Here is a 13,652-nt window from a genome sequence, read left to right on the forward strand (position 1 = left end):
TTGTATTGTGTGGGAATTGGATGATTTATTATTATTTGGTGGGGAATAAGTTTGGAGACCATCATTTAGCAAAGAAAAGAAAAGAAAGGAAAAGAAAAGGAGGCTGGTGTTGATGAATCCGAATCACGAGAGTGGCACAGAAAAGTAGCCTCTAAAAAATAATTAGTATTATATGAGGGAACAGACATATCTACTCCGCAAGCATTGGGTAATGACAAAATAAAACGAGTACGGGGATGGGGCCATCAAAATCATGTTTGGATTCTAAAATCTTGAATCAACTGTGAACCAAAGGACCCCAAATCTTCCTTTGTTGTTTTTGTCTCCAACCACAACCCCTCCATTCATAAAAAACATAGTTATTCCGCCACAATAATACCTGACACAGTTTGCAGTGTAATCCATTATCCTCTTCTCTTCTTCCCATGCCAATCCCTCCCCTCAATCATTGCTTACAACTTTAAAGCTCATAAATTTTCCATCCCCAGACTGAGGCTGAAACTTTGAAACTAAATCCCCAAATTCATGCATGGTTATGGTTGGGTTGGAGTGCTTGCTGGAGTTGTAAGAGATAGATAAACCACTCCTCTGAAATTGCCATTTTGAACAACTTCATCTTTGAGTTCCATACACTTTATGTCACACCAAATATTGAGAGCAATGGAGAGTTTATTGTCACCAATGCTTGATAAAATAACGCTAACAATTACTGTTTGTTTATTTAAATTTTTGAAAATATTTCTTCCATAACCACATGTCAGCAGCGAGCCTTCCCACTGTAAAGCTGTAAAATAATGATGTGAAGTCTTGAAACTTGGAAGAGAAATGATGGCAATTGCAACAAAAGCATTTAAATTTTTTTAAACTTAAATCGAACACAAGCCAAGTTTGGTATTTTATCTACTAAAATTATAACTTAATAGCAATTACTCAAGTCTGCTCCAAGTATCTTCTTTCCCTGTTATTAACACACTCAACCCAGTTGGGAGTGGCTTTTTAATTATTTGCTATGATAATCTCTCCATGAAACATCTTTATCCTCTGTCATTGTCAACACTCCAAGTCACCTAAAAGTGGAAATTTTGATTTCAATTCAACAGTGGGCAGAACCAAAGGTTTAGTACTTTAGGACTGTGTGAACTGTGAATGAATATGTATGTTCGTGTGGTCGTGGGGAATCTTCAATTCCATCATTTTATAACTGTTCAATTTTTGATATATAAGCATATGAAATCTAGAGTATGTATCCCATAAAGTTCCCACTTCCATGTTTCAGTCTCTGCTTCAAAGGATATGTATCACATAGAATTTCTTCAAAATTTATAAAGAGAAAAAGAAGAGGGAAAAAAAAAATCTATACTTCCCGTCTTGCTTATCCTTCAAGGAAACAAATGATTATTATTTCTCCCAAGGCGAAGCCACAAAAGTAAGACAAATGACTAGTTATTGAGACATGACAACAAGTCCAGTACACACCATTATCAACATAAGAGAAATACGACACTGCAGATGCAAGCCTACATGATCAGGTGGTCCTGCATAAAAAGAAAACAGAAAATCAAGTCCAATTCCAACTTATTGAGTGAAGCAAAAAGAAAAAATACCAAAGCTTATAATGCATATAGTTTTCAACGTAATTCCCAAACTTTTGTTTCTGCAAATTTAAGCCTTAATTTGAAATCCATACGTAGAGAAAAGAGGTATCAAGAAACTATCGTGCAGCACAGATAGCCTTTAAACCCCACGGGGGATAGATGGCTAGTGTTCGTGCAATTTTCCTTTTTCCTTTGTGCGTGTTGGGTGGTTACTATCCAGAATAAGAAACCTTACGTTCAAGCAATAATGCATAATCAACAACTACTACGGCCATTACATGGCTGGTCATCTAGATGATGATCCTACGAAAAGATAAACACTCCAAAGCTAGTTTGTTCAAGCCAGATGCAATTTGATCTATAGAGCCTACTGCTTTCGTCCCTTCCAAAGCTAGTCTATTCGGGCTAAATTCACACTAAGTCAAAAAAAAATTATCAACGAAAGATCGACTAGGAGGCACCCGAGGAAGAGTAATAAATGAAGAAACAAGTTCAATACGCTTGGTACAAGCCCCAATCACGACGACGAGGAAATTGTACGCACGCGTTTCTTAACTAGGCGAAATCAGGAATTTAAATACATTAGATATAACCACTATCCATTTCGTAATCGATGATTATCAGATACACGAAACATAAATTGCTGATTGCAACCACAACGAGCATTCATTCAAGATAAGATCAACATACAATATGCAGCAGTCAGATAAGATCGTGTATCAACATTTTAGAATAAGAATGAATTGTAAAACAGTAACCCTAAGGGAGTAAGATGAAGACGAACCGTTCGGTGAAAGAAGGGGAAAGAGTCCTATTTGGAAGACTTATCGTCTTTCTTGGAGTAGATGTAATCGGGAGGAGAGTAAATGAGAGCGGCGGCCATGGCTCCCGGAAGAACGACGTACTGAGCGAGCGCGGCGAGCTTCCTCAGCAGGGGTTCTCCTCTCATCAGCGCCATTATTCTTCTTCTGCAGATCTTCCACTTCCAACACGAATTGATGTATAAAAGTCCAGTTGGGAAGTTGCTTTGCTTCATTACACTTTATATGCCGCCAGCTCACACCGTTAAGGCCCATTGACACTCAAACTTGGGCCTTATGTTTCCTTGGAGTTTTGGGCCTATAACCCGAAGGCGGTAAAGAACCAGCCCATTTCTCTTTTTTCTAACACATACTTTATACTTTTTGAATAATTACAGTAGGTAGCAATTTTTAGAATAATCATTAAGTATGTAGCAATATTTAAAAAAAATTGCAAATATAGCACAATCTATCAGTGATACACTTTTATCGTTGATAGACTATTATGGTTTATCAGTGATAGATCAACATTTGCTACATGGTCTATCGGTGATAGACTTCTATCATTGATAGATTTTGACAGATTTTACTATATTTGTAATTTTTTTAAAATGTTGTTATATACTTAATTATTTTGAATATAATTGCTAAATTTGAAACTTTTCCTTTTAATATTGTATGATTTGGGAATTATGTTGAATCATAGAATCCTAAGATTGATTACATAAATACATTCGTTTCACCCCTTGATTATTGCCAAAGAAGAAAATGTGTATGCTTGATTTAAAATTCAATTACTTTAAAGGCATTAACCTTTCAAACATATTACAACGTTTATGAATTGAATTTATTGCAAGCATGTCATAATTAAACGAGTTAGGAACTAACCTAAAACTTATAAATGTTTGATTAATATTATATAAACCAAAAGTTGTCTCCCTTGTTTGCAAAGAATTTAAGAAGATGGCTATACTTGGTCAATTTTTTAAAAGTTGGGCTTTTTCTTTTCTTGTTTTTTTTTTTTTTTTCATTTCTTTTCAAAATGTATTGTTTAGGGATTATTTTTTTATCACAAAAAACTAAGAATGTAAAGCCATGAGCTGGGGGTAACATAACTCCTTAAGACTCTTCTTGGCTAGAAAAGAAGTGTTGGATCATCATTGGTTACCGCCAAATCAATGAAGAAAACGTGCATGTGTTGGACTTTGGTTGATAGGAACCATTTTTAGTAAAAAATTTCAAAGAAAAAGTGTTGTTCCTAAATTATTTCTAACATAAAAACCGTAACTCTTCAAATCTAACATCTTAAGACTTAAATTCTAAAAATTAAACATACTGTATTTGAAGCACGTGGTTAAAAAAGTGAGTTAGGATCATAATTGGTGATTGTCAAATGAAGAAAATGTGCATATCAACAGTGAATATGACATTTTTTAAAGGAAAAAACAAGAACTTGCCTCGTAGATATGTGATGAATTCATGAAAAAGGTGAGAAATATAGTGATGGCAATGGACCACTTTCCAAAAACTTCTAATCAAATTAGGAAATAATCCACAAACGAACCCGTTTCATAAACTTGGAAGCTCAATAGGATGCATGAAGAAAAATGTGATAATTTCAATACAACATTTGAAACAATTGCTATCCTACAAGAACAAGATTGGGTTTTTGTTGCAGCCACCTTGTGCTTGAGAAGAAAAATGGCAGAAATGAGATCAAAATTTAGATTACATTGAAACAAAAGAGAAACTGTAAACGGCATGGATGATGGGGAGATCAATGAATAAGGCCTTGTTTGGTAACGACATCAATGGTGGTGGGCTGCACCTCCGGATAGCCGCTGCCGGACAAGGTGGGTGCGTCGGTGCCGCCGCCCTGATTAGGCTTGGGCTCAAGATGCCCCTCCGCCCCATACCCTTTCCTTTTATACTCTTCCAAGTCTTTGTATTTCACGTACGGACTGCTCTCTAATGGCAGCAAATCCTCCACCGGGGCCTTCTCTTCCATCTTACCCATCATTTGGTGCTGTCCCTGCTCTTCCATATTCGACACTTTCTCCCTCTCTCAACAGACTCTGGTCGTTCACCTCTTACTTATGCATACAATCCTCAAACAAAGGAACCAATTATGTCCATGTGTTTCCAAAAGTTCAGCTCCCTCTTGACCCGCTCTCTCCTCTGAGCCCCACATTCGCAAACCATAAAATTAAAAAAAAAAAAAAAAAATTCATAATCATATTATGTAAAATTCATGTATGTTGTAAATTACAAAGTCACAGTTGAGGGTTGAAAGTTACTGATCAATTAATGCAGAAGGGACCCAAGAAGAAGCTTCGTGGCGGTGGCTGTCTGTTTCTCTGTCTATGCATTACATAACGATGAAGCTTTTGTGCCCAGACAAAAATGGCTGGCTCTCCATCCTCCACCCACTGCTTTCTATTACTTATCGTCTCTGCAAGTTTCTCCACCTCATATTCTCTCAACCCCCAATGCTCCGTGCCCACTTCTTCTCTTATCTGTTTCTCTTCTTCCTTCCTCTGCAACAATTTTGGCTCCAACTTCATCAATGGCTACTGATCAGAACACGACACAAAGAAGGGATTCCAATACCCAGCTTCTCGATGAGCTCGAGGCTCTGAGCCAATCGCTCTACCAAACCCATATCTCCACTACTCGGAGAACGGCCTCGCTTGCTCTTCCTCGGAGCTCTCTTCCTTCTATTCCCTCTGCTGAAGATGTGGGTATCGTCAAAACTGATGACAAATTCAACAAGCCGAGGTCGCGGCGGATGTCTCTGTCGCCGTGGCGTTCTCGTCCCAAGCTCGACGATGAGGATAAATCGCAAACGGAACGAAACAGATTATCTTCGAGTCAGCCGGAGCCGAGGAAGTTGGATGATGCGACGCCGGAGAAGAAGGGAATTTGGAATTGGAAGCCGATTCGAGCTCTAACCCACATCGGAATGCAGAAGGTGAGTTGCTTGTTCTCTGTTGAAGTTGTTACCGTTCAGGGACTTCCCGCCTCCATGAATGGGCTTCGACTTTCCGTTTGTGTAAGGAAGAAAGAGACCAAAGATGGAGCTGTCAACACAATGCCGTCTAGAGTTTCTCAAGGCGCAGCGGATTTCGAAGAGACGTTGTTCCTCAAATGCCATGTTTATTGCACTCCTGGAAACGGAAAGCCTCTGAAGTTCGAGCCTCGTCCGTTTTGGATTTATGCCTTTGCTGTAGATGCTCAAGAGCTTGATTTCGGGAGAAGTCCAGTGGATTTGAGTAAACTGATTGAAGAATCCATAGAGAAGAGTTACGAAGGAACGCGAGTTCGACAGTGGGACTTTAGCTTCAATCTGGCGGGAAAGGCCAAAGGGGGAGAACTCGTAGTCAAATTAGGATTTCAGATTATGGAGAAAGACGGAGGTATTGGAATTTACAATCAAGCACAGGCAAAGGAATCGAAATCGGGAAAAAATTTCGGCAGAAAGCAATCGAAGACGTCATTCAGTGTTCTTAGTCCGAGATTAACCAGTCAAAGTGAAGCTTGGACTCCATCTCAAACAAGAGCTTCGACGGATCTTCCAGGAATGGATGACCTCAACTTAGATGAACCAGCACCATTACCGTCAACCTCGCCGTCTATTCAAAAATCAGAAGAACCAAAGATTGAAGAGCTCGATCTTCCAGACTTCGAAGTTGTGGACAAAGGAGTAGAGATTCAGGAAAAACAGGAAGAAGTTGAAAAAGAAGAATCTGAAAAATCAGTGGAAGAAAAGTCGACTTCAAGCGAGGTAGTCAAGGAGGTTGTACTCGATCAAGCTCATTTGAATCGATTATCAGAACTCGATTCGATTGCACAACAAATCAAAGCTCTGGAGTCAATGATGGAAGATGAAAACATTGGGAAAAACGATGAAGAGTCCGATTCGCAGAGGCTTGATGCCGATGAAGAAAACGTAACTCGAGAATTTCTTCAAATGCTCGAGGAAGAAGAGGGTACTGCCTCATTCAACAATAACAGTAAACTAAGTTACCCTGAAATTCCTCCTCTCCAACTCGAAGAAACAGAGGACTCTTCGCAGACCGAATCCAAATCATACATTTCAGATCTTGGGAAGGGGTTAGGCTGCGTAGTTCAAACCAGAGACGGAGGGTACTTGGCCGCCATGAATCCCCTAAACATCCAAGTTTCAAAGAAGGACATTCCAAAACTGGCGATGCAGATATCGAAACCATTCATTTTAGCCTCCACACAGTCGCTGAGTGGGTTTGAATTGTTTCAAAGAATGGCTTGCAGTGGAGTAGAGGAACTAAGCTCAAAAGTAGTAGCATTAATGTCTTCAGATGAACTCATGGGGAAAACAGCAGAACAAATTGCATTTGAAGGAATTGCCTCAGCAATCATTCAAGGAAGAAATAAAGAAGGAGCAAGCTCCACGGCGGCGCGCGCCATTGCTGCTGTAAAAGCAATGGCGACCGCATTGAGCACAGGAAGGAAAGAGAGGATTTCGACAGGAATTTGGAACTTGAACGAAATCCCTCTGACCATTGAAGAGATTCTAGCATTTTCAATGCAGAAGCTGGAAGAAATGAGCGTAGAAGCTTTGAAAATCCAGGCCGAAATGGCGGAGGAAGAAGCCCCATTTGACGTCTCTGCTCTGAATGTGAAAACTGGGGGAAAGGATCAAAATCAAATCCACCCATTGGACACAGCAGTTCCATTTGAAGATTGGATGAAGAAATTGAACTTCAGTGGGTATGGAAGCAAAAAGGAAGAAGAAGGGGTGACAGTGGGGGTGGTGGTGCAGCTAAGAGATCCATTAAGGAGATACGAATCAGTGGGAGGTCCATTGGTAGGTCTGATCCATGCAACAGAAGTAGAAATGGAAGAGAAAACAAGCAAATACGAAGAGGAAAGAAGATTCAAGGTGAAGAGCATGCATGTGGGAGGGTTGAAGGTGAGGGGCGGAGGGAAGAGAAACGCATGGGACGGTGAAAAACAGAGGCTAACGGCGATGCAGTGGCTGGTGGCGTACGGGATTGGGAAGGCAGCGAAGAAAGGAAGACATTTGGCATCAAAGGGACCAGATTTGTTGTGGAGCTTATCGTCCAGAGTAATGGCAGACATGTGGCTCAAACCCATACGAAACCCAGATGTTAAGTTCGCTAATTAGAACAGAACAAACCGTTTCCTTTCAACCCATGCCGGAGATTATGTTTGTTTATTGTGTTCATATTTATTGTGTTCTATATAATAAGTAAGCTTAAGAGAGTACATGTGTTGAGTAGGAAAACAGGAGGAATTGCATAGTTCATTTTGTATTTAACTAAAGAATTCCAATAAATCACCAAAAATCATTCTATATTTGTTTACTTTTTCTAAGACTAACCACCGTCACCAAACCGATATATATATATTTTTTTGGTTAACTGTTTTGTATCTTAAATGTTAGGGCAGCCATGGTTCGACACTATTACTTTTGTCACTTTGAAAGAGGAAGTATCAGTCACACCTCATCATCTTTAGATTATCCTTCCCAATTTAGAAGGTGACACACTATCGATAAATCCCTACAAAATAGTGAAATTTAATTGAAAAACAAAATATATATTTCAAAATAGGTGGCCAGCAAAAACTTCCTTAGACACCATAGAAATTTTTGTTTAAAGTCTTTTTGGAGTTCCACCTATTCAAACTGGTGTTAATGCTACTCCAGGTTTAGTTTCAAAAGATTATATATTATGAAACTCTCATCCCATGGACCAAATTTGCACATGAATAGAAATTAATATATATATATAGAACGTTGGATATCGTGCATCATTTGGGAAGATGACTTTTTGGGAAAGATAAATATATAGTTCAACCCAGCAGCTTAGGCCCAACCCTTAGAGACGGACTGCACTACATCTATGCATATGAGCAAACATTGTTGAAGAATTTTAGTTGGAATAGACATAAGAACGAAAAAGCTACAGTTTTTGGTACCATAATTGGGCAGACAAGCCCATCCTATCGTTGAATAAACAGGGTCAAATAAATTCTACAAATTAAAAGTTTCAAATCTCATCCACATATACACACTAATTCTAAGAAACCCCTCATCAAAATAAGGAGTAGGAGAAGTAGAAATTTTCGTTAATTTCATGAATGCGAAAGGGCAAGAGGCAGCATCCGACTAACCAATAATATTATTACCAAGAAGCTATTATATTCCCCCAAATCAACGAAGTGCATTCTTCAGAAGTTTGTCTCCAACAGAAATCCGTTGATTCACAACTGGATGACCTAAGGAAACAAGTCTGCACGCATTCATACTATACAATAGGGCCTCTCAATAACTAACTTCGTGGTGTGTATTAGTAGCAAAACTGCAAGCTAATCCCTATTTTATACAGCAAACCTGCACGTTAAATACACACATTCAAAATTTTTCAGAACTGCCCGCTCCGTTGTAAAATGATTATATCCACCAAGATAGCATATATCCAAAAATAAAATACCTTACACCTCAGGATTCTGTGCTTCATCGGACGATGATTGACCCCCAAAAGAGTTTGGAGGCTTTGACTCTCCAGTTTGGAGATCTGAAGAACTTTGTTCTACTTGTTCATCTGACTTGGATTTTGACTTAAAAGGCCTCTCAAATTCCTTCACACTTCCAGGATCTATAAATAAATTATTCAGTTTCTGTTCCTGCAAAAATGTAAATATAAATATATAAGGGTGATGGTGACTAGGAAACCATTTAGACTGTTACCAGGAAACCATATCTAAATGCTAGCAACACTGGAATAATTAATTTCATATTAATTTCCTTGATCAGAAAACTCGAGGACCGGGTAAAGGGAAGTGAAAACAAAAAATCATCATCTGTAGTGAAAATTAATGATTAGAAATTACGATGTTAGAGGAGGAACCACTTGGTTGACGTGGTGCCCCGAAAGAACACGACTATTAAATTAAGATAAAGGCATTCACTACACAATACAAGACAGATCGTTTGCATGTAACTTCCATGCATAGTTACCTGAACTTGGAGGCTATTTTCTAAAAAATCCTTGTATTTGTTCTCAAAACCAAACCGTTCCCACCACTGTTTCTCAATTATAAACTAATGGGAGGAGTTCTTTCGTTGTCTCAAGTATGCAAACCATAAATTCCTTTCTTAATAAGTGTAAACCAATTAATCACACAGAACTGGAATACACACAGGAACACATTAAGCGATCCACTGTCAAATATTTGTTTAACCTTTTAACCAACAAACTGTAATTTTTGCAGGCTGCAGTCAACATCATCGAGTCACCGAGAATGACGATCCGCATCTCATATAGTGGAGGAACCAGAAACTTTCATCTTTGGTAACCATTTAATATTTATAAAATTAAGTTTATAGGCAATACTTCTAGAGTTCCCGTCAATGGTTTTTTGTTTTGTTTTGTTATCTCAATTCTGGGAATGTTTTCAAAATTCAAGTTAGGTTTTTAAAAATTTTGTTTTTGTTTATGAAACTTAGTTAATAATTCAAATGAGGAAACATGAAAAGTAGGACAAAGAAATTGAGAGAAATTGCAAAAGACAATTACAATTTTCAAAAACTAAAAACAAAATGGTTCTTAATTTAATTGAAGAAATGAAATCACAAAAGGAGAGGAGCCAACTTTAGCAAAGAAAAAATGTATTCAAAGAATACTACAACTTGGTAGAAACAGAATTCAAACAATAATTGCAAGGAGTTGCGTATAACTTTCATCACCCAAGAGTGAGTAACAAAAGTGAGATAATCCAAAAGTGACAGAATCTTAGAAAAGCCAAAAGAATCCTTATCCTAAAAAGATCTTCTACTTTCTCTAACTAAGTGGTCCCCCAAAGGCCTAAAATAATTGAATCCAAGGAATCTTCTCCTTCTTGAGGTCGAAGGAGTGTCCACTGACTGTGAAAGGGTTCAAACTTCTAAGAAATAGATGAAACGCTTTTTTAACATCTTTAGGAATGGAATTGGCCGCTTAAGAAAAGGTTAATATGATAAAATTGTAGACAAAAGATAAAGAGATGGATTTGGACTCGGCATTTATCATTAGTTTTACCACAAAGAACATCTATCAGGGAGAGCCGTGTTAGGTTGTCTACCTGAATTTTTTGTGGGTCACCAATTCCATCATTGAACGAACATATTCACTCCCCATTAACACGCAGCAAATGTTATAAATGAACTTATCAACTAAAAGGATGAGCATGAAGACACCACAGAATCAAGTACAGAGTATCAGAGGTACTCACACTCTGAAGTGCTTCAAGCTTTTTCTGCAAAGCCTCGTGCTCCGCTTGAATACGAAAAGGAACACCATGCTTTTGGTAGACATTGTTCTGGGCCAAATCTTCATCAATATCACTAGCCGTTGTTGCAAAAGGATGGTTTGCAGGAATCCACCTGATTGTCTCCGGGTCAACATCGGGAGGAATTGAATCTCCTTCCTTAAGAAACATGGTTGGTCTCTTCCACTGATACGCCCGAGATCTCCGTTTCTGATGAATATTCTGTTCCTCTTTAGTAAGAGTAACTGGAGCCAACCGATAAACCTTTCCGCACATTTCTACAGACGAATTGCTTTTGTCAACCTTCACCAGTGGATTATTAAAGGGGTCGTTGTATTTTAAAGGTTTTGAACTGAAATAAAAAAAAGGAAGATTACAGAGAAAACAATAAGAATATAATGGAAATACAAACAGAACATAACAAACAGAACATAACAAACAGATTAGTATGTTGCAAGGGCAAAGGTTCCAAAGATTTAAATCATACATGCCTCTTCTGTCAGATCTTAGCTGACCTCGCCTGACAAGATCAGCCACTGATCCGGAATGACTGCTCCTCGACTTCCCCATCAAATACACTCTTGCAACAATTGCTAAACAAGCAGTTACAACGCAAAATCCAATTGCAAGACCGTTTCGAGTACATTTGTTCATCTGAGACAGAATAGGTCAAGAGAGTAACCATTAGCCCACCCTTAACACCAAAAACAAAAGACATGATTTGAGCTCAAAGTTCATTCATCAGAGTTTAGGGATTATAACAAAAGGCAATGCACATTGTCGCAAATTCGCATTCAAAACCTGCATCAGTTTATATCAATTCCGTCGACGTCACCATTCATGACGTAACGTAGTTTCTTTTGTTCCATGGCGATTCAGCAGACAGGTGTAAATTATGAATATAACAGAAAGAAGACAGTCATTACAAACTCCTAATCTATCATAAGCTTACCAAGAAAACGCCTGGAGGTGACAAAGCAATCATCTCCTGCATTTTCCCGATGTAATCTTTAGAAGCCACACCACCAGTCCCACTCTTGACCACAATTTCTTCACCTTCGACATTTCTGCCGGAATCAGTGCTTCCGGAGCCCTCAGCCGATTTTATAACAAATTTTCCACCAATTCGAGACCGATTCGAGTTGCAGTTCAAATGACCATACCTAATGCCATCCCATTTAGAACCAAGTCCAAGTTGGGATATGACAGACAGAGCAGGAGGCTTTCGAACCCATACGTATGGCTGCACATATTATCTAAAAAGTTGATAAACATGGTGGATAACAATTTCCTGAAAAAATCAGAAGAAGACTGGAGGAGGGATTACCTGGAAAGAAAGAGAATGTAACTGCAGAGTCCAATTGAATGCCATTACAGGTGCAGGAAAACATACTGAAAGAAAATAAAAAGAGGAATTAGAATGGTGGAGACGGGAAAATGCACAGAGACGCCATACCAAAGCAAATGAAGTGAGCCAATGGAGGATAGGGTTTGGGTTTCGCTGGAGTAACTTCACCTCGGATTCAAATGTTGAAGAGCAAAAGAGTAAATAAAAACTATATGTTTTCTACCCAAAGAGGATCCGTGGCGCAATGGTAGCGCGTCTGACTCCAGATCAGAAGGTTGCGTGTTCGATTCACGTCGGGTTCACTTTTTCCTCATTTTTTCTAAATGCGTTGAATTGAATTAAAATTTAATGCTATTCATGGTGTCTTTTATACACATCAATTATTTGTGAAAAAAAGTAGTATGTATGTGGGTCGTCTATTATTCGATTTATCTAACTACTTTAGGCTGAAAAGTTGATTCAAATATTATTATTATTATTTAGAAAAAATTATAATAATTATTTGATAACTTAAATGAGACTTAAGGAATAGTTGAGTTTTTGTGAGTTTTGTGGGTATGAAGTGGAATTTATATTTATAAGAAGAGTAAAAAGAAACAAAGTCAAGTAAAGACGCTAGTATAATTAAGTGATGTGAGGCCCATGTGATGACTAGTAATATATATATATAGTTATATATATAGTTATATAGTGGGTGGGGCATTCTCTTATTTTATTTACATATTTATTTTATTTTATTGGGCGGCTCCAAATGCGATGGAATAATAAAATGGAATTTTCTTTATACTAAAACTACATATTATTTTAAGTTTTGACCTAACTAACACACAATCTTTGGATTATAATGGGTTTGATGAAAAAGAAATATATCTTAAACACTAACTCTAAAATCACCACTAGAACAAAAAAAATATATGAATATATTTTTCCATATTACGATAAATAGTGTCTTTTGGACCAATTTTCTTAAAGGACGCTAAAGAGAAAGAAAGGGCCGCAATATTTCATTTTCAGTGTGTGTTGAATGGATTATTAAAATAAATGAATAAATAAATTAGACCATGTTCGTGTTTAATTTATATATAATTAAAATTAAGAATCGAATTAAGTAGTGGAGTTAACAACTGCAATTTGTTTGGATTACATATTGAATAACAACAAGTTTGATCCTCTAATCCAATCAATCCATCCATTTCTATTTGCATTGACAGTATGTGTTTGCACATAAAATACACAAAGGTTAGTCTCGATAATGCAATTCCACCTAATTCATTACCATTTTTGGCTACCACAAATTTCCAGCTCCCTTTGTCAAAAATACTATTTTAAAAAACAGGGGGCTACTACTAATGGCTGTTCTTTAATAACAAGTTTGTAATTAGTTAACGATAATATTCATTAAATTAAATTAAATTAAATTAAATGAAATGAAATCAAATCAAAACAAAGCTTTTTGGTGGCTATTTGAACCTCAATTATCATCTTGGTCCATTTTTAGTGCATTGTCTCTTACACAGACCAACCGACTATTATAATTTTATATCCCCCATGTACATCAATCCATATCCATTTCTTTTGTTCTTACTTCGCATATTC

The 13,652-nt window shown here is 37.6% G+C and overlaps 2 protein-coding genes, 1 long non-coding RNA gene and 1 other non-coding gene across 4 annotated transcripts; 2 read left to right on the plus strand and 2 right to left on the minus strand.

Moving 5' to 3' along the window:
- Positions 1–1,378: 1,378 nt before the first annotated feature.
- Positions 1,379–2,623, minus strand: LOC103493837 (uncharacterized). Its single transcript, XR_538523.3, has 2 exons — positions 2,380–2,623; positions 1,379–1,535 (listed from the first exon to the last, which is right to left on the minus strand). It is a non-coding gene; the product is annotated as an uncharacterized LOC103493837 (long non-coding RNA).
- Positions 2,624–4,538: 1,915 nt separating this feature from the next.
- LOC103493839 (protein PLASTID MOVEMENT IMPAIRED 1) lies at positions 4,539–7,753 on the plus strand. Its single transcript, XM_008454784.3, has one exon. The coding sequence runs from the start codon at positions 4,962–4,964 to the stop codon at positions 7,560–7,562; it is 2,601 nt and encodes an 866-aa protein (XP_008453006.1). The 5' UTR covers positions 4,539–4,961; the 3' UTR covers positions 7,563–7,753.
- Positions 7,754–8,318: 565 nt separating this feature from the next.
- On the minus strand, positions 8,319–12,293 carry LOC103493840 (protein MULTIPLE CHLOROPLAST DIVISION SITE 1). The gene is made up of 6 exons (XM_008454786.3): positions 12,036–12,293; positions 11,661–11,951; positions 11,196–11,362; positions 10,673–11,060; positions 8,893–9,085; positions 8,319–8,792 (listed from the first exon to the last, which is right to left on the minus strand). Exons 1-5 carry the CDS (start codon positions 12,078–12,080, stop codon positions 8,894–8,896), a joined length of 1,083 nt encoding a protein of 360 aa, XP_008453008.2. The 5' UTR covers positions 12,081–12,293; the 3' UTR covers positions 8,319–8,792; position 8,893.
- Positions 12,287–12,358, plus strand: TRNAW-CCA (transfer RNA tryptophan (anticodon CCA)). Its single transcript has one exon. It is a non-coding gene; the product is annotated as a tRNA-Trp (tRNA).
- Positions 12,359–13,652: the final 1,294 nt, after the last annotated feature.

Source organism: Cucumis melo, chromosome 7 (genome assembly GCF_025177605.1).
Source record: "Cucumis melo cultivar AY chromosome 7, USDA_Cmelo_AY_1.0, whole genome shotgun sequence".
NCBI classification, from domain to species: Eukaryota; Viridiplantae; Streptophyta; class Magnoliopsida; order Cucurbitales; family Cucurbitaceae; genus Cucumis; species Cucumis melo.

What these genes read in the sequence shown, in the direction of transcription:
- LOC103493839 (XM_008454784.3), top strand. Translation starts at nt 4,962, where the DNA reads ATGGCTACTGATCAGAACACGACACAAAGAAGGGATTCCAATACCCAG.
- LOC103493840 (XM_008454786.3), bottom strand. Translation starts at nt 12,080, where the DNA reads ATGGCATTCAATTGGACTCTGCAGTTACATTCTCTTTCTTTCCAG. An exon ending in TACATTCTCTTTCTTTCCAG is followed by an intron (nt 11,952 to 12,035) that starts GTAATCCCTCCT and finishes TAATATGTGCAG; the next exon opens with CCATACGTATGGGTTCGAAA. An exon ending in AGCTTGAAGCACTTCAGAGT is followed by an intron (nt 9,086 to 10,672) that starts GTGAGTACCTCT and finishes ACATTTTTGCAG; the next exon opens with GAACAGAAACTGAATAATTT.